The 25,028-nt window shown below is 48.8% G+C and overlaps 1 protein-coding gene across 2 annotated transcripts in view; it reads right to left on the reverse strand.

The window, feature by feature from the left end:
- The window catches only part of LOC144797813 (uncharacterized), a 45,683-nt gene that overhangs the window by 11,302 nt on the left and 9,353 nt on the right, over positions 1 to 25,028 (reverse strand). For both annotated transcript variants that reach the window (XM_078668604.1, XM_078668602.1), the window contains exon 2: positions 21,556 to 21,648. In XM_078668604.1, coding sequence (XP_078524730.1) covers positions 21,556 to 21,648 — 93 coding nt within the window. The remainder of the gene's footprint in view (positions 1 to 21,555; positions 21,649 to 25,028) is intronic.

Here is a 25,028-nt window from a genome sequence, read left to right on the forward strand (position 1 = left end):
ACACAGCATCAGCTGTCGATGTGAGGTCACGCTGCACACACAGGATCAGGTGCCAATGTGAGGTCACGCTGCGCACACAGGATCAGCTGTCAATGTGAGGTCACGCTGCACACACAGGATCAGCTGTCAATGTGAGGTCACGCTGAGCTCACAGGATCAGCTGCCAATGTGATGTCATACTGTACACACAGGATCAGCTGTCAATGTGAGGTCACGCTGCACACACAGGATCAGCTGCCAATGTGAGGTCACGCTGCACACACAGGATCAGCTGTCAATGTGAGGTCACGCTGCACACACAGGATCAGCTGTCAATGTGAGGTCGCGCTGCGCACACAGGATCAGCTGTCAATGTGAGGTCACGTTGTGCACACAGGATCAGCTGTCAATGTGAGGTCACGCTGCGCACACAGCATCAGCTGTCGATGTGTGGTCACGCTGCACACACAGGATCAGGTGCCAATGTGAGGTCACGCTGCGCACACAGGATCAGCTGTCAATGTGAGGTCACGCTGCACACAGGATCAGCTGTCAATGTGAGGTCACGCTGCACACACAGGATCTGGTGCCAATGTGATGTCAAGCTGCGTGCACAGGATCAGATGCCAATGTGAGGTCACGCTGCACACACAGGATCAGCTGTCAATGTGAGGTCACGCTGAGCTCACAGGATCAGCTGCCAATGTGATGTCATACTGTGCACACAGGATAAGGCTCCAATGTGATGTCATGCTGTCCACACAGGATCAGATGTCAATGTGAGGTCATGCTGTGCACACAGGGTCAGGAGCCAATGTGATGTCACGCTGCGCACACAGGATCAGCTGTCAATGTGATGTCACGCTGCACACACAGGATCAGCTGCCAATGTGAAGTCACGCTGCGCACCCAGGATCAGCTGTCAATGTGAGGTCACGCTGCACACACAGGATCAGCTGCCAATGTGAAGTCACGCTGCGCACACAGGATCAGCTGTCAATGTGAGGTCACGCTGCACACACAGGATCAGCTGCCAATGTGATGTCCTGCTGTGCACACAGGATACGCTGTTAATATGTTGTCATGCTGTGTACACAGGGTCAGGAGCCAATGTGATGTCATGCTGTCCACACAGGCTCAGATGCCAATGTGGTGTCATGCTGTGCACACAGGATCAGGAGCCAATGTGAGGTCACGCTGCGCACACAGGATCAGCTGTCAATGTGAGGTCACGCTGCACACAGGATCAGCTGTCAATGTGAGGTCACGCTGCACACACAGGATCTGGTGCCAATGTGATGTCAAGCTGCGTGCACAGGATCAGATGCCAATGTGAGGTCACGCTGCACACACAGGATCAGCTGTCAATGTGAGGTCACGCTGCACACACAGGATCAGCTGTCAATGTGAGGTCACGCTGAGCTCACAGGATCAGCTGCCAATGTGATGTCATACTGTGCACACAGGATAAGGCTCCAATGTGATGTCATGCTGTCCACACAGGATCAGATGTCAATGTGAGGTCATGCTGTGCACACAGGGTCAGGAGCCAATGTGATGTCATGCTGTCCACACAGGCTCAGATGCCAATGTGGTGTCATGCTGTGCACACAGGATCAGGAGCCAATGTGATGACATGCTGTGCTCACAGGATCAGCTGCCAATGTGATGTCATGCTGTGCACACAGGATACGCTGTTAATATGTTGTCATGCTGTGTACACAGGGTCAGGAGCCAATGTGATGTCATGCTGTCCACACAGGCTCAGATGCCAATGTGGTGTCATGCTGTGCACACAGGATCAGGAGCTAATGTGATGACATGCTGTGCTCACAGGATAAGCTCCCAATGTGATGTCATGCTGTGCACACAGGATCAGGTGTCAATGTGATGTCATGCTGTGCACACAGAATCAGGTGTCAATGTGAAGTCATGCTGTGCACACAGGGTCAGGTGTCAATGAGATGTCATGCTGTGCACACAGGATCAGCTGTCAATGTGATGTCATGCTGTGCACACAGGGTCAGGTGTCAGTGAGATGTCATGCTGTGCACACAGGATCAGCTGTCAATGTGATGTCATGCTGTGCACACAGGGTCAGGTGTCAATGTGATGTCATGCTGTGCACACAGGGTCAGGTGTCAATGTGATGTCATGCTGTGCACACAGGGTCAGGTGTCAGTGAGATGTCATGCTGTGCACACAGGGTCAGGTGTCAGTGAGATGTCATGCTGTGTACACAGGATCAGCTGTCAATGCGAGGTCACGCTGCGCACACAGCATCAGCTGTCGATGTGAGGTCACGCTGCACACACAGGATCAGGTGCCAATGTGAGGTTACGCTGCACACACAGGCTCAGATGCCAATGTGAGGTCATGCTGTGCACACAGGATCAGGTGTCAATGTGAAGTCATGCTGTGCACACAGGGTCAGGTGTCAATGTGCTGTCATGCTGTGCACACAGGGTCAGGTGTCAATATGATATCATGCTGTGCACACAGGGTCAGGTGTCAATGTGATATCATGCTTTGCAAACAGGGTCAGGTGTCAATGTGATATCATGCTTTGCACACAGGGTCAGGTGTCAGTGAGATGTCATGCTGTGCACACAGGATCAGCTGTCAATGTGATGTCATGCTGTCCACACAGGATCAGATGTCAATGTGAGGTCATGCTGTGCACACAGGGTCAGGAGCCAATGTGATGTCACGCTGCACACACAGGATCAGCTGCCAATGTGAAGTCACGCTGCGCACACAGGATCAGCTGTCAATGTGAGGTCACGCTGCACACACAGGATCAGCTGCCAATGTGATGTCCTGCTGTGCACACAGGATACGCTGTTAATATGTTGTCATGCTGTGTACACAGGATCAGCTGTCAATGCGAGGTCACGCTGCGCACACAGCATCAGCTGTCGATGTGAGGTCACGCTGCACACACAGGATCAGGTGCCAATGTGAGGTTACACTGCACACACAGGCTCAGATGCCAATGTGAGGTCATGCTGTGCACACAGGATCAGGTGTCAATGTGATGTCATGCTGTGCACACAGGATCAGGTGTCAATGTGATGTCATGCTGTGCACACAGAATCAGGTGTCAATGTGATGTCATGCTATGCACACAGGATCAGGTGCCAGTGTGATGTCATGCTGTGCACACAGGATCAGGTGTCAGTGTGATGTCATGCTGTGCACACAGGATCAGGTGCCAGTGTGATATCATGCTGCGCACACAGGATCAGGTGTCAATGTGAGGTCATGCTGTCCACACAGGATCAGATGTCAATGTGAGATCATGCTGCGCACACAGGATCAGCTGTCAATGTGATGTCATGCTGCGCACACAGGATCACCTGTCAATGTGAGGTCATGCTGCGCACACAGGATCAGGTGTCAATGTGAGGTCATGCTGTCCACACAGGATCAGATGTCAATGTGATGTCACGCTGCGCACACAGGATCAGCTGTCAATTTCAATTCAAAAGCTTTTATTCGATTTGTACATACAAATCATACAAGCAAAAAGATACATAATTAGAATATTTAAAATCACCATATGAACACTTATAAGAAAGGGGGTAGGAAGATGTGCAAAGGCTGGAGTGCAACAATTAAAAACTAATCTTGCCATTTTAGGTCAACATACTGTTACAAAAATGCAAGACATTCATAAATAAGCAGACAGGAAATCAGTAGGGTTTACTTAGTAGGCCTTTCCTGGCAGCTGTACATAACAATTTAAATAATCATAATATACTGTGGACATAAACAGATAAAAATAATACCTTAGTTACAAAAATTGATATAAAACTTGGAAACATATATATACAGACAGGAATGTAAAAGGTAATAGCAGCATAATACAATTCCTGGCAGCTGTATAACATAGGTACAGACAGGTAAGTATAAAAAATATTATAATACAATACTTTTCCTGGCAGCTGTACACTTCAAAATAAAAGTAGCCAGAAAAAAGCAAATCTCCTCATTCTCTAATGAGGATAAAAATATCAGTGCAGTTTCTGTAGTACAAATATTATACTTAATAAAAATCGGTTTAAGGTATTTTAGCCTAAGAAAATGAAAAAATTTACAGAAAAGTAAAAAGTGGCAACTGCTCTGGCGAGAAACACTGTCACACGGGCAGGATGTCTCTGAACTGGTTCTTGTGTTTGGAAATGCAACCAGATGGTGGACAATACCCAATCTGACACGTGTTAAAATATACTGATGAGAGGGACGGGTCACGAACACAAGATAGGGTTGGAACCCCGAAGATAAATTCAAATCTTTATAAAATTTCACGGTAATAAGATTACCAGAAATTTTCTCTCGCTCTGCCTTTCGAAAGTTTAAAAACGTTGTCTTAATTTCTTTTTTTGAGATAGAAACAACCTCTTCTGGCTCACGGAACACATCGATATTAAAAAGAAGGAGATACCAACGGTGAATGTATCTCAACCACTGTATGCGTAAAGAGTGGTCCAAGCCTATACAGTCAAGAATAATATCCTGAGTAAATCGAGTCTCTGGCTTAGCCCAAATAGAACGCCACAATAAGAGTGGCCGGACTGCTGCTAAGTCAGAAATGAACTCGACCCCGACCTCTTCATGGATCAGTTGAACGGAGGCAGAAGGGGGGACGCATAACAACCTCCTTAGAAACTTATTTTCCTCCTTCTGCAGGGATGTACCCTCGCTGTGGCCCCATACACCTGCCCCATACAGTGCAGAGGAGACACAACAAACATTGTATATGTTCATCATGTCTAAAATGCTTCGTGAGCCAAGTTTAGAGGCAAAGCGAAAAATACTGCTAGTAGACCGCAGCATTTTTAGTCTGATAGAATCAAATTCCGAGGTCCAAGACCCGCTATTGTTGTACGTAATTCCTAGATAACAAAAGGACTTAACATGAGTCAACTTTTCCTTATCCAGGAAAAAAGTATGCTTTGACTGTTTAGCTGCCCGACCGCATGACATAACATACGTCTTGGTTTTGTTCACGCGGAGCCGCCTAACTTGAATAAACTGCATAAAATTATCAATTAGGCGCTGGAGGCCAATCTGTGTTCGGGATAAGAGAACAGCGTCATCCGCGTAAAGTAACAGCGGGACAGGTTTACCACCAATCAGGGGGGCGTCTGCTGGGATGTCAACCAAGGAACGGTCGACATCATTAATAAAAAGGGAAAATAAAAGCGGGGCCAAAACACATCCCTGGCGTATGCCCCGAGACACTTTGAAAAACGGGGTGCATTCGCCAAGGGTGCCATAGCGGACCTTACAGGAGAGTTTTTCATAAAGTCTAGCTAAGAAATGGACAATTTCCCTCGGAGCCCCTGCATCAAGCAAAACCTCCCAAAGAATGGCATGGTTGACCAAATCAAAAGCGCTGCTCAAATCAGCAAAACATAAAAAGAGGTTGCCATTTTTGGCCACAGTATATTTATTAATTAAAAGGTCCAAATTTACACATTGATCCAATGTGCCCAAACCTTTCCGAAAGCCATATTGGACTCTGGTTAAAATATTAAAATCAGTTGCCCAATCTTCCAGCCTTTTGAGCAAAATCCTACTCATTACCTTTACAGAGGCATCCAATAATGAAATTGGCCGGTAGTTAGAGGCCTCTGATTTGTTACCTTTCTTATGTAAAGGGATAATAACCGATTGACCCCAGGTAGACGGGAAATTAGTTTCTGCCGCGCAATTAAATATCCTCGCCAGGATGGGAGCCCACAGAACTGGTTCATCTTTGTATAAATCCAGCGGGACCCCATCAGGGCCAGGTGCCTTGCCTCCTTTGCTAATAGAAATTGCTTCATGGCTTTCTTCTAATGTTATTCCCAGCGGGAGGGGTAGCCAAGGGGTAGACTCAGATGACAATGACTCAGGGGATAAACCTTCTGGGTTAAAAATTTTTGAAAAGTGACTGACCCAATCACTGCATGCCACATAAGATGTTAGTTCTGGAACATCTTCTTTATTGAGAAAAGGGCTGTTAATTGTTTCCCAATAAAGTTTGCAGTTTTTGGTCTCGGCTGCTTCCTTCAACTTATCCCACGCCTCAGTCTGTAATACCCTTTTCCTAGTATTAAGTGCTATTTTATATCTAGCCCTGAAATATTGTATATCCTTCTTATCGCGTGGTTTGGTACCTAAAGCTTTCTTTAGTTCTCGGAGGGCGACTATACAGGTCTTATCAAACCACCCCTGCTTCGGACCACTATTGGATGACGGGGCCTTAGTAAAAATACCGTCAATAATACTGTTCATGGAGACAAAGTGAGCTAATAAGCAGCCTGAATCACAGTCATTATCTAGACAGGAACTGATTTGGTTCTTACAGCTAGTAAGAACCTCCTTCTGCTTAACCTTAGAATTAAATCCAGTCCATTTAATCCTAAGACCCTTCGGTCTTATAGGTACTAGGTCAGTTGAGCATTTTTCGCCTGAAACTGTCGAGGTACCATGCCCTAGGAGGGTAACACGAATGCTGTTATGGTCACTGAGACTTTCTTCGTTTACATACAAATCAGTAAAGTCGCCACTGCTAGACAGAAGAATATGATCTATAAATGATCCTGCATCTCTGCCTGTAAATGTGGGACATGTTATTGTCTGATTGTTTATGTTACAGTTTAACAGGGTCATATCTAGTGTGACTAGCATGTTATTTAGTGTAGAACCGTAACTGCAATGTTGGAAGTGAGGAGAATCCTCCCTCACTCCCAAACCCCCCCATTGACTACTCATAGCTGCTCCAAAGCCACAGATGTTCCCGTTAGACAAATGGCAGGGCTGCAAGTTAAAATCCCCTGCCCAGACAACCTCGGCCTTTCTTTTCGAAATACCCAAGGCCTTGGCAATTTCCCTTTCTAGAGGCGGTAGAATATCTCCTCTGGTGGCATCAAAGATATTGTTGTAGAAATTTACTACAACTAAATCAATACTCTTCCTGCACTCCACCCTTATGACTTGACTATGGGTCCCAACTGTCGTGCTGCTTTTGACCGTACAATCACACAACTTAGTGGATAAAAGCATCAAAAGGCCCCCCTTAGCCCTGCCCGAGCTAGATTTGGTGGCTTTAAGACAGTAGGATGAGTACCCTTCGATGTTAATGGGGTCCAGACACCACGTTTCCTGCAACAGGATCAGGTCCAATCCCTCCCCCATAAAACTGGTCCAGAAGGGTGTACCTAGTTTGCTGGCAAGGCCAGCAATGTTCCAGGAAACAAGAGAGAGCCCTGCTGGTTTACCCGAATCGCCAACAATAGTCGACTCTGGCTGAATTACACGTGATAGAATAGGACCATCTTCCCGGGGATTGATATCTGGGCTTAATCTGGGAGTAACAGAAGGTGTACATGCATCAAGGCTATCCCTATTTTCTATATGCGAGAGGGGTATTAGCGATGACACCATTGGGAATTCAGGAGGTGCGGGTAAAGGTGTGACTGGAGGAACACTTTCCATATCTAAATAGGACGTAAAGATGTTTAAATCCAAAGCTTCAGCAGAGCTGAGTCAATCTACCTCGTCTAACGCAGCATATCTGTTAGGATGGGCAAATTGTGAGTACAAGGGATCTTGGGAAAGGGGCAAGTCCTGCCAAGTTTGTTGCCACTGGGATTTAGCTGGTTGTAGGGGCTGAAAAGGTTGCTGCCACTGATGGGCATGCTGAAATAAAGGTGGTGGAAAATGGGGAGGTTGTTGCCATTGAGGATTAACATGATGCGGGGGAAAAGATAGAGCATGTAATGGCTGCTGCTGAAGATTAGCATAATGTGGAAAAAAAGAAGAGGGGTGTGGTGGTTGCTGCCAGGGTTTGGTAGCATGATGCGGGGGATACACAGATCCTCTGTTACTTTGAAAAGTGGGACAAGGAGGATTTGGTCTTGATGGCATCGGAAAAAAATAAGACAAGGGAAGTGGATTGATTTGAGTCGCAGGACCACTGTTGGGATGCATTACATATATAACTAGCTGCCCCTATATCCCTAAAATTAACTGTAATTACATCCCCTACTATTGTTTTCTTACTTCTGCCCACCCAGTCCCCTCTACGCACAGTAAGAATTTCACCGTTCATATTGTTAGGTAGAGGTTTATGTAAGTGAAGCCATTGGGCACATTTATTTCTTAGCTCAACAAACGATTCTTTTGCTCCCTCCTTCAACGGGGGAACTGCTGTCAGCACGACCACAAAATGGGAGACTTCTGGTGGTAGATTAATTGACTTAAAACGTGCCTGCTTTGGCTTAGGACCTTCAGTCTTGTTTGTAGGAAGAGGTACTAAAGGGGTATTAGGTTTTCCTACAACATCTTTTACTTGAGGAGTAGTGGTTTTGTTACCAACAACAGGGTGTTGGTGAGTCGGAATAGAACCCACCACCTCCGGAGTGGATAAAGCTGTGGATTGAACAGAATTATTCCCTGTTTGCGACAGATGAGATAAAACTGGATTCCCGGGGGCTATAGTTACTTGAGCGTTATTTAATACATCTTTAGGGGGCTGGACACAAGATGAGCATTTAGGGGCTACTTCTGTGATCCCTTGTGGCTGATCAGGCCTTTGCCCGTTCGTTTTATGTGGCCATTTCGAGTGTATTAAAGACGTAAGCCTGTCAAGTTTAGAAATTAAAGGCTTAATTTGTGCCGCTATTGTGGCTTCAAGGTCCAATTTTAAATCTGTTACCATGTTTTGCACCCAGCAGGGAATACCTGATACCAGTTGCGGGGTAGGTGAAATCAGATTATGGTTCCTAACTGCAACTTTTACTTTGTTTTTACTCTTGGATGTAACTTTTGGGGGATTGGTAACCCTTCCCCCAGAGTCTGTAGGTGCAGGAGCTGTTTCCACATCATTAAACCCACTCAGACTCGGCGCCGCTATGCCAGGTGACTGACAGGCTTCTAGATCTGGTGTGACCTCCAGATCGACAAAAGACGGATCTGAGTCTGATAGGGCAACCGATAAATCAACAGCATTCGGTACAGTCAGAGCACTAGTGGTAGGCATGGTTAAGGGTAGAGAACAATTGTTCAATGACTGCAGGGCGGGTGATTTAGCATTTGCAAGAGAACCCAAGGATGAGCGCTTGGCATTCGCAAGATCCATGGAGACTCTTTTTTCCAATAAAACAATGCTTTGGTCAATAGTCTCGTTCACCCGTGAAATGAAAAGGTCTATGGGTCCAGTTACCTGTGCTACCACCGTAGCTTTTTTTGTACAACTTCTAGTTCTATTGCGCATGGCCGACATCTGTAGCGCAGGGACAATAGAAAATGATGATATAGCTGGAAGGCGGCCGCTGGTGTTGCAATACGCAAATATAGGACACAATTCCGCCTACCTTAGCAGTTATATGATTGAGGGCCAAAAGGCAGGGGTTCAGGGCCAGGGCCGTCCTCTGCCGTCCTTGAACGGCCTTAAACGGCCCGCTCTTTGCCCGGTCTTCGCCCCGGCCTTTGTCCCGCGAGCGTCCCGCGTGCGCGTTGCTATAGCTGCTTATCAAAGAGTGAGGGAAGAGGAGGAGGGGGGCGGGAAGAGGACCAGCTGCGGCCGATCAGCGCCGCTGAGCACGCTGGTCCTCGCAGTCCCGCCTCTGTTCCTGGGGTCAGCTGTAGAGTCCCTCGATGCGCGTTGGTGCCGTGGGGCACGGGTAGAAGCCCAGGAGTTAACACTGGCAAAGTCTCAAGCCTGCGAGCGGCTCCCGCGAAGCGGGGGCCGCGAGGCGTGGCGCAGTGGCCGGACAGGCAAACAGGAAAGCGGGTGATGCAGGAAGGCTGGCGATACACCCTCAGCAGGGTCAGTGGTGAGTCCCAGGAAAGGCTCTCTCCGCGCTGTTTTTGACTGGAGGAGGGGGCGGGAAGAGGACCAGCTGCGGCCGATCAGCGCCGCTGAGCACGCTGGTCCTCGCAGTCCCGCCTCTGTTCCTGGGGTCAGCTGTAGAGTCCCTCGATGCGCGTTGGTGCCGTGGGGCACGGGTAGAAGCCCAGGAGTTAACACTGGCAAAGTCTCAAGCCTGCGAGCGGCTCCCGCGAAGCGGGGGCCGCGAGGCGTGGCGCAGTGGCCGGACAGGCAAACAGGAAAGCGGGTGATGCAGGAAGGCTGGCGATACACCCTCAGCAGGGTCAGTGGTGAGTCCCAGGAAAGGCTCTCTCCGCGCTGTTTTTGACTGGAGGAGGGGGCGGGAAGAGGACCAGCTGCGGCCGATCAGCGCCGCTGAGCACGCTGGTCCTCGCAGTCCCGCCTCTGTTCCTGGGGTCAGCTGTAGAGTCCCTCGATGCGCGTTGGTGCCGTGGGGCACGGGTAGAAGCCCAGGAGTTAACACTGGCAAAGTCTCAAGCCTGCGAGCGGCTCCCGCGAAGCGGGGGCCGCGAGGCGTGGCGCAGTGGCCGGACAGGCAAACAGGAAAGCGGGTGATGCAGGAAGGCTGGCGATACACCCTCAGCAGGGTCAGTGGTGAGTCCACCTCACCTCAGCTGTCAATGTGATGTCATGCTGCGCACACAGGATCAGATGTCAATGTGAGGTCACGCTGCGCACACAGGATCAGCTGTCAATGTGATGTCATGCTGCGCACACAGGATCAGCTGTCAATGTGATGTCATGCTGCGCACACAGGATCGGCTGTCAATGTGAGGTCACGCTGCGCACACAGGATCAGCTGTCAATGTGATGTCACGCTGCGCACACAGGATCAGCTGTCAATGTGATGTCACGCTGCGCACACAGGATCAGCTGTCAATGTGATGTCATGCTGCGCACACAGTATCAGCTGTCAATGTGATGTCATGCTGCACACACAGGATCAGGTGCCAATGTGATGTCACGCTGCGCACACAGGATCAGCTGTCAATGTGAGGTCACGCTGCGCACACAGCATCAGCTGTCAATGTGATGTCATGCTGCGCACACAGGATCAGCTGTCAATGTGATGTCATGCTGCGCACACAGGATCAGCTGTCAATGTGAGGTCATGCTGCGCACACAGGATCAGCTGTCAATGTGAGGTCATGCTGCGCACACAGGATCAGCTGTCAATGTGAGGTCACGCTGCGCACACAGGATCAGCTGTCAATGTGAGGTCACGCAGCGCACAAAGGATCAGCTGTCAATGTGAGGTCCCGCTGCGCACACAGGATCAGCTGTCAATGTGAGGTCATGCTGCGCACACAGGATCAGCTGTCAATGTGAGGTCATGCTGCGCACACAGGATCAGCTGTCAATGTGAGGTCATGCTGCGCACACAGGATCAGCTGTCAATGTGAGGTCCCGCTGCGCACACAGGATCAGCTGTCAATGTGAGGTCCCGCTGCGCACAAGGATCAGCTGTCAATGTGATGCCACGCTTCGCACACAGGATCAGCTGTCAATGTGAAGTCCCGCAGCGCACACAGGATCAGCTGTCAATGTGAGGTCACGCAGCGCACAAAGGATCAGCTGTCAATGTGAGGTCCCGCTGCGCACACAGGATCAGCTGTCAATGTGAGGTCACCCTGCACACACAGGATCAGCTGTCAATGTGAGGTCGCGCTGCGCACACAGGATCAGCCGTCAATGTGAGGTCACGTTGCGCACACAGGATCAGCCGTCAATGTGAGGTCACGCTGCGCACACAGCATCAGCTGTCGATGTGAGGTCACGCTGCACACACAGGATCAGGTGCCAATGTGAGGTCACGCTGCGCACACAGGATCAGCTGTCAATGTGAGGTCACGCTGCACACACAGGATCAGCTGCCAATGTGATGTCATACTGTGCACACAGGATAAGGCTCCAATGTGATGTCATGCTGTCCACACAGGATCAGATGTCAATGTGAGGTCATGCTGTGCACACAGGGTCAGGAGCCAATGTGATGTCACGCTGCGCACACAGGATCAGCTGTCAATGTGATGTCACGCTGCACACACAGGATCAGCTGCCAATGTGAAGTCACGCTGCGCACACAGGATCAGCTGTCAATGTGAGGTCACGCTGCACACACAGGATCAGCTGCCAATGTGAAGTCACGCTGCGCACACAGGATCAGCTGTCAATGTGAGGTCACGCTGCACACACAGGATCAGCTGCCAATGTGATGTCCTGCTGTGCACACAGGATACGCTGTTAATATGTTGTCATGCTGTGTACACAGGGTCAGGAGCCAATGTGATGTCATGCTGTCCACACAGGCTCAGATGCCAATGTGGTGTCATGCTGTGCACACAGGATCAGGAGCCAATGTGAGGTCACGCTGCGCACACAGGATCAGCTGTCAATGTGAGGTCACGCTGCACACAGGATCAGCTGTCAATGTGAGGTCACGCTGCACACACAGGATCTGGTGCCAATGTGATGTCAAGCTGCGTGCACAGGATCAGATGCCAATGTGAGGTCACGCTGCACACACAGGATCAGCTGTCAATATGAGGTCACGCTGAGCTCACAGGATCAGCTGCCAATGTGATGTCATACTGTGCACACAGGATAAGGCTCCAATGTGATGTCATGCTGTCCACACAGGATCAGATGTCAATGTGAGGTCATGCTGTGCACACAGGGTCAGGAGCCAATGTGATGTCATGCTGTCCACACAGGCTCAGATGCCAATGTGGTGTCATGCTGTGCACACAGGATCAGGAGCCAATGTGATGACATGCTGTGCTCACAGGATCAGCTGCCAATGTGATGTCATGCTGTGCACACAGGATACGCTGTTAATATGTTGTCATGCTGTGTACACAGGGTCAGGAGCCAATGTGATGTCATGCTGTCCACACAGGCTCAGATGCCAATGTGGTGTCATGCTGTGCACACAGGATCAGGAGCCAATGTGATGACATGCTGTGCTCACAGGATAAGCTCCCAATGTGATGTCATGCTGTGCACACAGGATCAGGTGTCAATGTGATGTCATGCTGTGCACACAGAATCAGGTGTCAATGTGAAGTCATGCTGTGCACACAGGGTCAGGTGTCAATGAGATGTCATGCTGTGCACACAGGATCAGCTGTCAATGTGATGTCATGCTGTGCACACAGGGTCAGGTGTCAGTGAGATGTCATGCTGTGCACACAGGATCAGCTGTCAATGTGATGTCATGCTGTGCACACAGGGTCAGGTGTCAATGTGATGTCATGCTGTGCACACAGGGTCAGGTGTCAATGTGATGTCATGCTGTGCACACAGGGTCAGGTGTCAGTGAGATGTCATGCTGTGCACACAGGGTCAGGTGTCAGTGAGATGTCATGCTGTGTACACAGGATCAGCTGTCAATGTGAGGTCACGCTGCGCACACAGCATCAGCTGTCGATGTGAGGTCACGCTGCACACACAGGATCAGGTGCCAATGTGAGGTTACGCTGCACACACAGGCTCAGATGCCAATGTGAGGTCATGCTGTGCACACAGGATCAGGTGTCAATGTGAAGTCATGCTGTGCACACAGGGTCAGGTGTCAATGTGCTGTCATGCTGTGCACACAGGGTCAGGTGTCAATATGATATCATGCTGTGCACACAGGGTCAGGTGTCAATGTGATATCATGCTTTGCAAACAGGGTCAGGTGTCAATGTGATATCATGCTTTGCACACAGGGTCAGGTGTCAGTGAGATGTCATGCTGTGCACACAGGATCAGCTGTCAATGTGATGTCATGCTGTCCACACAGGATCAGATGTCAATGTGAGGTCATGCTGTGCACACAGGGTCAGGAGCCAATGTGATGTCACGCTGCACACACAGGATCAGCTGCCAATGTGAAGTCACGCTGCGCACACAGGATCAGCTGTCAATGTGAGGTCACGCTGCACACACAGGATCAGCTGCCAATGTGAAGTCACGCTGCGCACACAGGATCAGCTGTCAATGTGAGGTCACGCTGCACACACAGGATCAGCTGACAATGTGATGTCCTGCTGTGCACACAGGATACGCTGTTAATATGTTGTCATGCTGTGTACACAGGGTCAGGAGCCAATATGATGTCATGCTGTCCACACACGCTCAGATGCCAATGTGGTGTCATGCTGTGCACACAGGATCAGGAGCCAATGTGATGACATGCTGTGCTCACAGGATAAGCTCCCAATGTGATGTCATGCTGTGCACACAGGATCAGGTGCCAATGTGATGTTATGCTGTGCACACAGGATCAGGTGTCAATGTGATGTCATGCTGTGCACACAGAATCAGGTGTCAATGTGAAGTCATGCTGTGCACACAGGGTCAGGTGTCAATGAGATGTCATGCTGTGCACACAGGGTCAGGTGTCAATGTGATGTCATGCTGTCCACACAGGATCAGATGTCAATGTGAGGTCATGCTGTGCACACAGGGTCAGGTGTCAATGTGATGTCATGCTGTGCACACAGGGTCAGGTGTCAGTGAGATGTCATGCTGTGCACACAGGATCAGCTGTCAATGTGATGTCATGCTGTGCACACAGGGTCAGGTGTCAATGTGATGTCATGCTGTGCACACAGGGTGAGGTGTCAATGTGATGTTATGCTGTGCACACAGGGTCAGGTGTCAATGTGATGTCATGCTGTGCACACAGGGTCAGGTGTCAGTGAGATGTCATGCTGTGCACACAGGGTCAGGTGTCAGTGAGATGTCATGCTGGGTACACAGGATCAGCTGTCAATGCGAGGTCACGCTGCGCACACAGCATCAGCTGTCGATGTGAGGTCACGCTGCACACACAGGATCAGGTGCCAATGTGAGGTTACACTGCACACACAGGCTCAGATGCCAATGTGAGGTCATGCTGTGCACACAGGATCAGGTGTCAATGTGATGTCATGCTGTGCACACAGGATCAGGTGTCAATGTGAAGTCATGCTGTGCACACAGGGTCAGGTGTCAATGTGCTGTCATGCTGTGCACACAGGGTCAGGTGTCAATGTGATATCATGCTGTGCACACAGGGTCAGGTGTCAATGTGATATCATGCTTTGCACACAGGGTCAGGTGTCAATGTGATATCATGCTGTGCACACAGGGTCAGGTGTCAGTGAGATGTCATGCTGTGCACACAGGATCAGCTGTCAATGTGAGGTCACGCTGCACACACAGGATCTGGTGCCAATGTGATGTCAAGCTGCGTGCACAGGATCAGATGCCAATGTGAGGTCACGCTGCACAAACAGGATCAGCTGTCAATGTGAGGTCACGCTGAGCTCACAGGATCAGCTGCCAATGTGATGTCATACTGTGCACACAGGATAAGGCTCCAATGTGATGTCATGCTGTCCACACAGGATCAGATGTCAATGTGAGGTCATGCTGTGCACACAGGGTCAGGAGCCAATGTGATGTCATGCTGTCCACACAGGCTCAGATGCCAATGTGGTGTCATGCTGTGCACACAGGATCAGGAGCCAATGTGATGACATGCTGTGCTCACAGGATCAGCTGCCAATGTGATGTCATGCTGTGCACACAGGATACGCTGTTAATATGTTGTCATGCTGTGTACACAGGGTCAGGAGCCAATGTGATGTCATGCTGTCCACACAGGCTCAGATGCCAATGTGGTGTCATGCTGTGCACACAGGATCAGGAGCCAATGTGATGACATGCTGTGCTCACAGGATAAGCTCCCAATGTGATGTCATGCTGTGCACACAGGATCAGGTGTCAATGTGATGTCATGCTGTGCACACAGAATCAGGTGTCAATGTGAAGTCATGCTGTGCACACAGGGTCAGGTGTCAATGCGATGTCGTGCTGTGCACACAGGATCAGCTGTCAATGTGATGTCATGCTGTGCACACAGGGTCAGGTGTCAGTGAGATGTCATGCTGTGCACACAGGATCAGCTGTCAATGTGATGTCATGCTGTGCACACAGGGTCAGGTGTCAATGTGATGTCATGCTGTGCACACAGGGTCAGGTGTCAATGTGATGTCATGCTGTGCACACAGGGTCAGGTGTCAGTGAGATGTCATGCTGTGCACACAGGGTCAGGTGTCAGTGAGATGTCATGCTGTGTACACAGGATCAGCTGTCAATGTGAGGTCACGCTGCGCACACAGCATCAGCTGTCGATGTGAGGTCACGCTGCACACACAGGATCAGGTGCCAATGTGAGGTTACGCTGCACACACAGGCTCAGATGCCAATGTGAGGTCATGCTGTGCACACAGGATCAGGTGTCAATGTGAAGTCATGCTGTGCACACAGGGTCAGGTGTCAATGTGCTGTCATGCTGTGCACACAGGGTCAGGTGTCAATATGATATCATGCTGTGCACACAGGGTCAGGTGTCAATGTGATATCATGCTTTGCAAACAGGGTCAGGTGTCAATGTGATATCATGCTTTGCACACAGGGTCAGGTGTCAGTGAGATGTCATGCTGTGCACACAGGATCAGCTGTCAATGTGATGTCATGCTGTCCACACAGGATCAGATGTCAATGTGAGGTCATGCTGTGCACACAGGGTCAGGAGCCAATGTGATGTCACGCTGCACACACAGGATCAGCTGCCAATGTGAAGTCACGCTGCGCACACAGGATCAGCTGTCAATGTGAGGTCACGCTGCACACACAGGATCAGCTGCCAATGTGAAGTCACGCTGCGCACACAGGATCAGCTGTCAATGTGAGGTCACGCTGCACACACAGGATCAGCTGACAATGTGATGTCCTGCTGTGCACACAGGATACGCTGTTAATATGTTGTCATGCTGTGTACACAGGGTCAGGAGCCAATATGATGTCATGCTGTCCACACACGCTCAGATGCCAATGTGGTGTCATGCTGTGCACACAGGATCAGGAGCCAATGTGATGACATGCTGTGCTCACAGGATAAGCTCCCAATGTGATGTCATGCTGTGCACACAGGATCAGGTGCCAATGTGATGTTATGCTGTGCACACAGGATCAGGTGTCAATGTGATGTCATGCTGTGCACACAGAATCAGGTGTCAATGTGAAGTCATGCTGTGCACACAGGGTCAGGTGTCAATGAGATGTCATGCTGTGCACACAGGGTCAGGTGTCAATGTGATGTCATGCTGTCCACACAGGATCAGATGTCAATGTGAGGTCATGCTGTGCACACAGGGTCAGGTGTCAATGTGATGTCATGCTGTGCACACAGGGTCAGGTGTCAGTGAGATGTCATGCTGTGCACACAGGATCAGCTGTCAATGTGATGTCATGCTGTGCACACAGGGTCAGGTGCCAATGTGATGTCATGCTGTGCACACAGGGTCAGGTGTCAATGTGATGTCATGCTGTGCACACAGGGTCAGGTGTCAGTGAGATGTCATGCTGTGCACACAGGGTCAGGTGTCAGTGAGATGTCATGCTGTGCACACAGGGTCAGGTGTCAGTGAGATGTCATGCTGTGTACACAGGATCAGCTGTCAATGCGAGGTCACGCTGCGCACACAGCATCAGCTGTCGATGTGAGGTCACGCTGCACACACAGGATCAGGTGCCAATGTGAGGTTACACTGCACACACAGGCTCAGATGCCAATGTGAGGTCATGCTGTGCACACAGGATCAGGTGTCAATGTGATGTCATGCTGTGCACACAGGATCAGGTGTCAATGTGAAGTCATGCTGTGCACACAGGGTCAGGTGTCAATGTGAAGTCATGCTGTGCACACAGGGTCAGGTGTCAATGTGCTGTCATGCTGTGCACACAGGATCAGTTGTCAATGTGAGGTCACACTGCGCACACAGCATCAGCTGTCGATGTGAGGTCACGCACATCGGATCAGGTGCCAATGTGAGGTTACGCTGCACACACAGGCTCAGATGCCAATGTGAGGTCATGCTGTGCACACAGGATACGCTGCCAATGTGATGTCCTGCTGTGCTCACAGGATAAGCTGACAACAGAGGCTTTGTAAACAGTTGAGTTCAGAAGTGCATGATTTGAGCAACTCCACAAGAGTGTGAAAATGGGGTACTCACATATTTATCATCCGTAATTAGAAAGATGCAGACCTAGAGAATTGAAATTACCGGGAATAGTGCAAAGTGTTACAGGTAAAGCTCTCCTTACTACGGCTAGTGTCATAAGTAAGTACCGTTTTCTTTGTCAGGGGCAGTGCAAACAGTATAAGTAAAGACTTCCTTACCAGGGCTAGTTTATCCACCTCTCCCGCCTAAGTAATGTTTCTCAAATAGGGCTCGTGCAAACGCTGTTACAGGTTGTAGGAAGCTGGCTCTGTATAGGATATTGCCACTAGGTGGTAATCAACAGAAGATTTCTCAAAGGAGAAATCAAAAAAGCCTAACCGATCACTACAAAACCATTCACAAACCTCAATTGGGTTGGACTGGTAGGTATAGTGAATGGAAAAAGAGAAATGCTCTTTTTCTTGGTGTCTCCTCACTCACCAGGGTTGCCCCATGGTGACATGCTTCATCATAGGGGCCATCCCAGCCCTCTACGGACTGGGGCGTGCTGCGACTGGCGAATTACGGAGGAGCACTCATAGTATGACTATGTGTGGTGCGGGTGTGATAGTGGAGTGGGCTACGTGAAAAGTTTAAAAATACCTGCCTAGTAAGCTTTCAATAAACTTTATTCCTGCTTACAGGTGGTAGCGTTAAAATATGGGGTGGTAGAACTAGGATTTCCTAAACGCAATGTGTCAGGTGTACCTATCAACACCTGTCAACATGTTTCGTGCATACCCCAAGCACTTCTTCGGGACTACACAGGGACCAGCCCTGTGTTCGCCACTCCTTACTAGAAGTGCTCCTCCGCATGTCACCATGGGGCAACCCTGGTGAGTGAGGGGACACCAAGAAAAAGAGCAAACCCAATTGAGGTTTGTGAATGGTTTTGTAGTGATCGGTTAGGCTTTTTTGATTTCTCCTTTGAGAAATCTTCTGTTGATTACCACCTAGTGGCAATATCCTATACAGAGCCAGCTTCCTACAACCAGATACTGTTGATTACAGTATCTGGAGGGTGAGCCTAGCCTCCCTTTTCCCTCTATCTCCCTTACCTTTTGTTCTACACTAGGTGGTAATACCATGCAGAAAGTCCAGGGGTTCCCCAAAAGTGTACAGGGCTCAATGTAAAAACCCAAACTGCTCTATTAGTGATAGTGTAGACTAGCAGCCCTAGGACTAACACAGAGAAGTAAGACATTTATTGCACAACAATGATCAATAATGGACAGTCGACTCAAGAAGGAAATCCAGTCCAATTTTAGAAAATTATACTTTGTTTGTACTTTATTTTAAGACCAAGATCTTCGTAATAAGGGGAGTATGTTTTTAATTAAAAATACTTTGCACTTTGAAAAATCGACACAGAATATTTTCAGAACAGTTCAACGTTATCCTGTAGGGAAAACACTTTCGCAGTTAACCAGGTAAGTACGCAACTTGCAGATCAAAGGTCAGCAGTGGGCAAGGAGTAGGTAAGTACCAACACTGTACCACCAGCGGCAGGGGCGGTTGGGTGCGGAGGTCAAACTTGGAGTTCTGCCCAATGAGTTTCAATGGAGATTGGGTGTCCTTGGAGCCGCGCTGCTTGCAGGTAAGTGGAACGATTGCAGGGGCCAGCTTTGGGGGATAGGACCAGCACAGGGGCCACAGAGCAGCACCAAACATACACCAATAGCAGCACACGGGCGGCTGGGTGCACGGTGCAATCACAGTGTCGGGAGCCCAATGCAATCCTATGGAGTTTCTTATTTTTAGAAACTGGCAGCAGGCGTTGAACCGGAGGGTCCAGGCAGAACACCAGTGACAGCACAGGTAAGTTGAGGTCTCGGGTGTCACAGGTGCACTGCTGGTCGAGCTCACCAAAGCCCAGGGGCTGCGGGTGCAGGGGTGCATTTAGACTTCGGAAATCTTCTTACCGGGCCGGTCGCGGTGGGGGTGGACCCTCCAGCTAAATTCTGCAGGTGCCGTCGTGGGGGTCAGGAGACGTCGGCCAATGCTAGATTCAGAGTCCTGGCCGCTGGGGAGACTTCATGGGCCACTCAGACTCGGGCGAAGGGCGCTGGATGCAGAGTGAGCATAAATTGCGGATCCGCTTGAATCTGGAGTCTTTGTTGTTTTTTTCTTCTGGACAGGTCCGCTGTCCAAGAGAGATTGGAGTCTTTGTTGAAGGCAGCAGTCCTCCCAGGGGTTTCAGAGGTTGCAAAACATGTCGCAGGTTCATCGAAGCTGGAGACAGGTCGGTAGGGTTGGGGACAAGCCAGTAGTTGTCTTTAGTCTTCTCTGCAGGGTTGTTTTCTTTGTTTGTAGGTGGTAACAAATCTAGTTTCCAGGTCCGGGAGAGACATCTAAATACCAGATTTAGGGGAGTAGCAAGTAGGGCCAATAGGCACCTTACCTGGAGTGACTACAACCTCTATTATGCCACCCTCCTGTGTGGGAGGGTTGGGGGTGCATAGATCTAGCCCTGATTGGAGGGATCTCCCCATCATCAAGATGGTGGGGATTGAAAGGTGCAACATCTCTGCCCAGGATGTGCATGGTTTCTAGTCCCAGAAAGCAGAGGCTCTCAACGCAGGGGTCCAGAGACATGTCTGGTGGTGGCTGGCTGCCTACAGTCGGTCAGAGACCACACCAGGGTTGGCAGGTTTTCAGGGGGCACCTCTGAGGTGCCCTCTGGGTACATGGTACAAACAATTCCAACCCTGGCATCAGTGTGGATCTATTGACAGGAGTAGTTTGGTACCAAACCCTCCTGTGTTCAGTGAAGCCATCATGGTGCTGGGGAACTTGAGTTGAGGAGTTTCCAACCCATGTACACTCTGTGGCTTCACTGGCACTTACAATATTAGGAAATGGACCCCAAAATTGTAGGGGCATATCTGCTCAGGCAGATATGCACTCACCTGTGGTATAGTGCACCCTGACATAGGGCTATGAGGCCTGCTGGAGGGGTGACTTACCTATGCCTTCAGGCAGTGCTAGCTGGCATGGCCCCCAGGCCGGGTGCCATATCAACGTTGTTGTTTTCTCCCTCGCAGGGGCCTGCAAGCTGCAAGGGCAGTGTCATGGTCCCAGTGAGGGGGTCCCAATGGAATCTCTTCAGCTCCCAGGTCCTAGGTACGCAGGGTACCATTTACTAGGGACTTCCAGGGGGTAGAAGTACCAATTGTGGATTTGTTTTTAGGGACGAAGCACTGGCACAGGGACCCGTTTGGAAGGGACCCTGTGCACTACAATTGAAACCACATAAAAACCATGCAAAAAGTGGGGGCTAACCATGCAAAAAGGGCACTTTCTCACACAGATAAATAAAGATTTCCTTACCAGGGCTAGTTTATCCACCTATCCCGTCTAAGTGATGTTTTCTTAAGCAGGGTTAGTGCTAACACTGTTGCAGGCAAGTAAAGGTTTCCTTACCAGGGCTAGTTTACCCACATTTCCTATCTACGCAAACACTGTTTCCTTACCAAAGATTTCCTTACCATGGCTAGCTTATCCACCTATCCTGTCTAAGTGATGTTTTCTCAGGCAGGGCCAGTACAAATACTGTTACAGGTAAGTACAGATTTCCTTACCAGGGATAGCTTTTCCACCTCTCCCGTCTATGCAACCATTGCTACAGGTAAGTAAAGAATTCCTTACCAATGCTAGTTTTTCCACCTCTCCGGTCTTCTCGGCCCAGTAAGCGAGATTCTGATTCAGGCGGGTTAGTAGCTCTGCCGCTTCCTGCAGCTCCTATATGAAATTACATAGTAGAAGTCAGAGGAATACAATATCTCACAGGATCAGATTTGAAAAATAGGTCTAGGCAGAATCCACGCTCATGTGCAGTTCTGCGCCAGGACGATTCCTTTACAATGATCATAACTAGAAAAAGTAATATTTAAAATGTATTTTAATTATAAAGTCTTTTATATTAAACAATTTTTATTTCTTCTTTTTGATGTTTCATCAGCCTCAAATAATTGGGGAGTACTATTTTGGCACGATCCAAGAACAAAAGTTACACATTTCCAAAAGTGTCTTTCATTATTCTACTGTTGCTAAAATGAGTATGTTTGGGCAGATATACATTTTTATCAGTAAAGCTGACCCCCATGGAATACTCTTTAAATCCTACGGTTGTGTTTACCCAGACCAAACCCTCTTAAAATATACTGCCCACCAGTATGGATGACATGTGATTCATACACCTTGTAATCCTCATTGGCTTATGTGACATTCCCTATAGACTGATTTACATAATTGTATGATTCATCGTCTCTGTATAATGTGTGTGTGATGTAAAGTACTAACACACACTACACTGTTATGAGTAGCGCTATACAACCAATGAAATGCGTATGAGAGAGGGGCTACGTAAAGATGAGGGGCGCTGGTGGAGGGTGGCAGTGAAGGAATCCGAGGAGGAGGTAGTGGGAGGGACTATGGAGCGATGAGGGACACTGTTGGAGGGTGGCAGTGAGGGAATCGGAGGAAGTGGTCATGGGGTGGAGGGAGGAGCTAGGGAGAGATGAGGGGCACTGGTGGAGGGTGGTAGTGAGGGAATTCAAGGAAGAGGTCATGGGGTGGAGGGAGTAGCTAGGGAGAGATGAGGGGCACTGATAGAGGGTGGTAGTGAGGGAGTCTGAGGAAGAGGTCATGAGGGGGAGGGGCTACAGAGAGATGAGGGGCACTGGTGGAGACTGGTAGTGAGGGAGTCCGAGGAAGAAGTCAATAGAGGGGCCATGGAGCGATGAGGGACACTGTTGAAAGGTGGTAGTAAAGGTATTTACAGAGAAAGTCTTTTTTGGCGCCGCACCAATAAACTCTTTCGCATCAGCACTGAAGTCATGGCCCTTCTGTTTTTGTTTATTTAATTAGCAGTCGGGTCGTAAAGGCTACTGTGGAACATACTTTAAAGTGCGTGCTAATTATATTTACTGCTATATTTAATGTTTTAAGTATGAAGGTGATTTTACTAATGTTTTTACCAGGAAAAATGAAAGTGGAGCAGATGGTGCCTGGTATGGGGCAGGGGCCCACGGTCATCTGTGAGATAAGGTGCACTGAAGAGGAATAGTGGCTAATCAAGCCTGTAAGGGAGGGTGTTGCAGAGTCTGTGATCAGGTGGAGGTAGTAATGAAGAGGAATTCTCCCTGAAGGCTCGCACAGAGGGAGCCCGAGGAGTGTCATTTACCTGATACTCCCACCTCAGAAACCTCCTCTTTCCATCAAAGGAACATTACATGGAAAAAACTATTTTTGAGAGTGATAACGTTAAAAAGATTTGGAAAAGAGCGAGTTTTACTGGGCCTTGTAAGACTAAGAAGAGATAAAGGAGGGCCCTGAAGTAGGCCTGCCTAGACATATATGCGACAAATCAAGTCCGCAGTGGTCCACCCGAATGCACCCTCGGCCCACCCATATAAAAATTCCTGCAGCCGGGTCTGTTCTGTCCCGGTTCTTTCAGTCCTGTTGCTCATAATAAAACCATACCAAAAGAGATAGAGAGAGGACTCTGATGAGGGGGTGTTACACAACCTCCCAACATATACAGCAACACAATACCAGTGGAATGCGCCCTGCAATCATGGACGATACCTACTACTTCAGGAGAGGACTTCTTATGAACCCAACTGTATGATGTCAGTGATATATTAATAATCAGGATGCAAGACCATCCCCCACCCAAGTGGCTTGCTTCATCGTGGGGTCTGCTCCTCGCCTGGCCAAGGTGTTTGGTTTGTCCACGGTGGAGCACTTGATTGTGATCTTTTGTTGGAAGATATTCCCTAAGGGGGAAAAATGCTATGCGGTGTGACCATAATGTGTGATTATTAAAATTACCTGGAGGTAGACGGATATTTTATTAGCATTCCCATGGTAAGATTAAAACCCATGGAGATTATAGTGACATTAGTGGATATCAATTGACCCTCATGGTCATTGGTCAACTTGTTTCAGCCAACTAATTGAACTTCTCATGAGGTCTGTGGCTTTCATCAGGACCAGAGAGTCCCTGTGGTCGGTCCTCCAACATGTAACAGTCAATCTAATTAGTGTAGGGAAGAGGGGATGCATGCAAAATAGAGAATTAAAGGATCTCTCAATAACCTCTAACAGAAAACAAGAGAACACAGAGCCATTATCTGTGTATCTCCATACTGTGTTGTTCATAGCAGTAATAATCGTATCATGCTTTGACCAAGTCAATGTAAATACATTCAAAGCAAACAAGTTCAGCGCTAGTGGCACGCTAGTGCCACACTTATGTGATAGAGTAATTCATGGGTGTGGCTTACCCAAATTGCCATAACTACTTCAAGACAAACTGAATCTCTTTAGTGGTAATAGTGAGCAGTAGATAGAGTATATGCCCACTTACTAGTCCCATAAAAGAGTCTGAGTTAGGCTTGAAGTACCCACGGCAACAGCGCAAACACACCAACCGCAACACCGAAAATGAGGTATAGATAATCATGGGCCTTAGTGGCCAGGTGAGGGGCAGTCACTCCCCAGGACAGTCTGACTGGCCCACAGCCCTCCTGATACCTTCCACGGAAACTTCAAGGAGTCCCCAGTTAACTGTTAATGCCCTGGAAGTGGAGCTCTTCAACTGAGCTTCAGTCCCTCTGCCATCTTGGATTCGAAGACAAAGTGGTCTGTAAGCGTTACCTTAAAATGCACTATGATTAAAAAAAGGGAGTAATGCTGCCCATCACGGTGCAAGTTTGAGGTTCCAGGCTTTGGTACCTTTTCAATGATACATTGGCATGGCCACTGGGATGGTGAAAATCTTATGGGGGATACAGAGACAAGATTCATGGTCACTGTGATCCTACCAGTATGGCATCACTTCCTACAAATTGGATGTAATGAGAATGAAATATAATGGGGGATATTGGAGAGATCAGGCTCGAGATACACTGGCAGACAAGTATTTGAAAGAGAACAGAGATGGGTATATAGTCAGTCAGTCAGTCAAAAAGTCTTTATTTCGATTAATTAAAATCATAAAAGCAGCATCAAACATAAAAACAGGTTGCAATAAAGTCCACAGGTAGATTAGTGTGCAAAGTATTAACAGCTATTCTTTCAAATATACAAAATTTACAGATCATAATTTGTTCATT

Source organism: Lissotriton helveticus, chromosome 12, assembly GCF_964261635.1.
Source record: "Lissotriton helveticus chromosome 12, aLisHel1.1, whole genome shotgun sequence".
Classification (NCBI taxonomy): domain Eukaryota; kingdom Metazoa; phylum Chordata; class Amphibia; order Caudata; family Salamandridae; genus Lissotriton; species Lissotriton helveticus.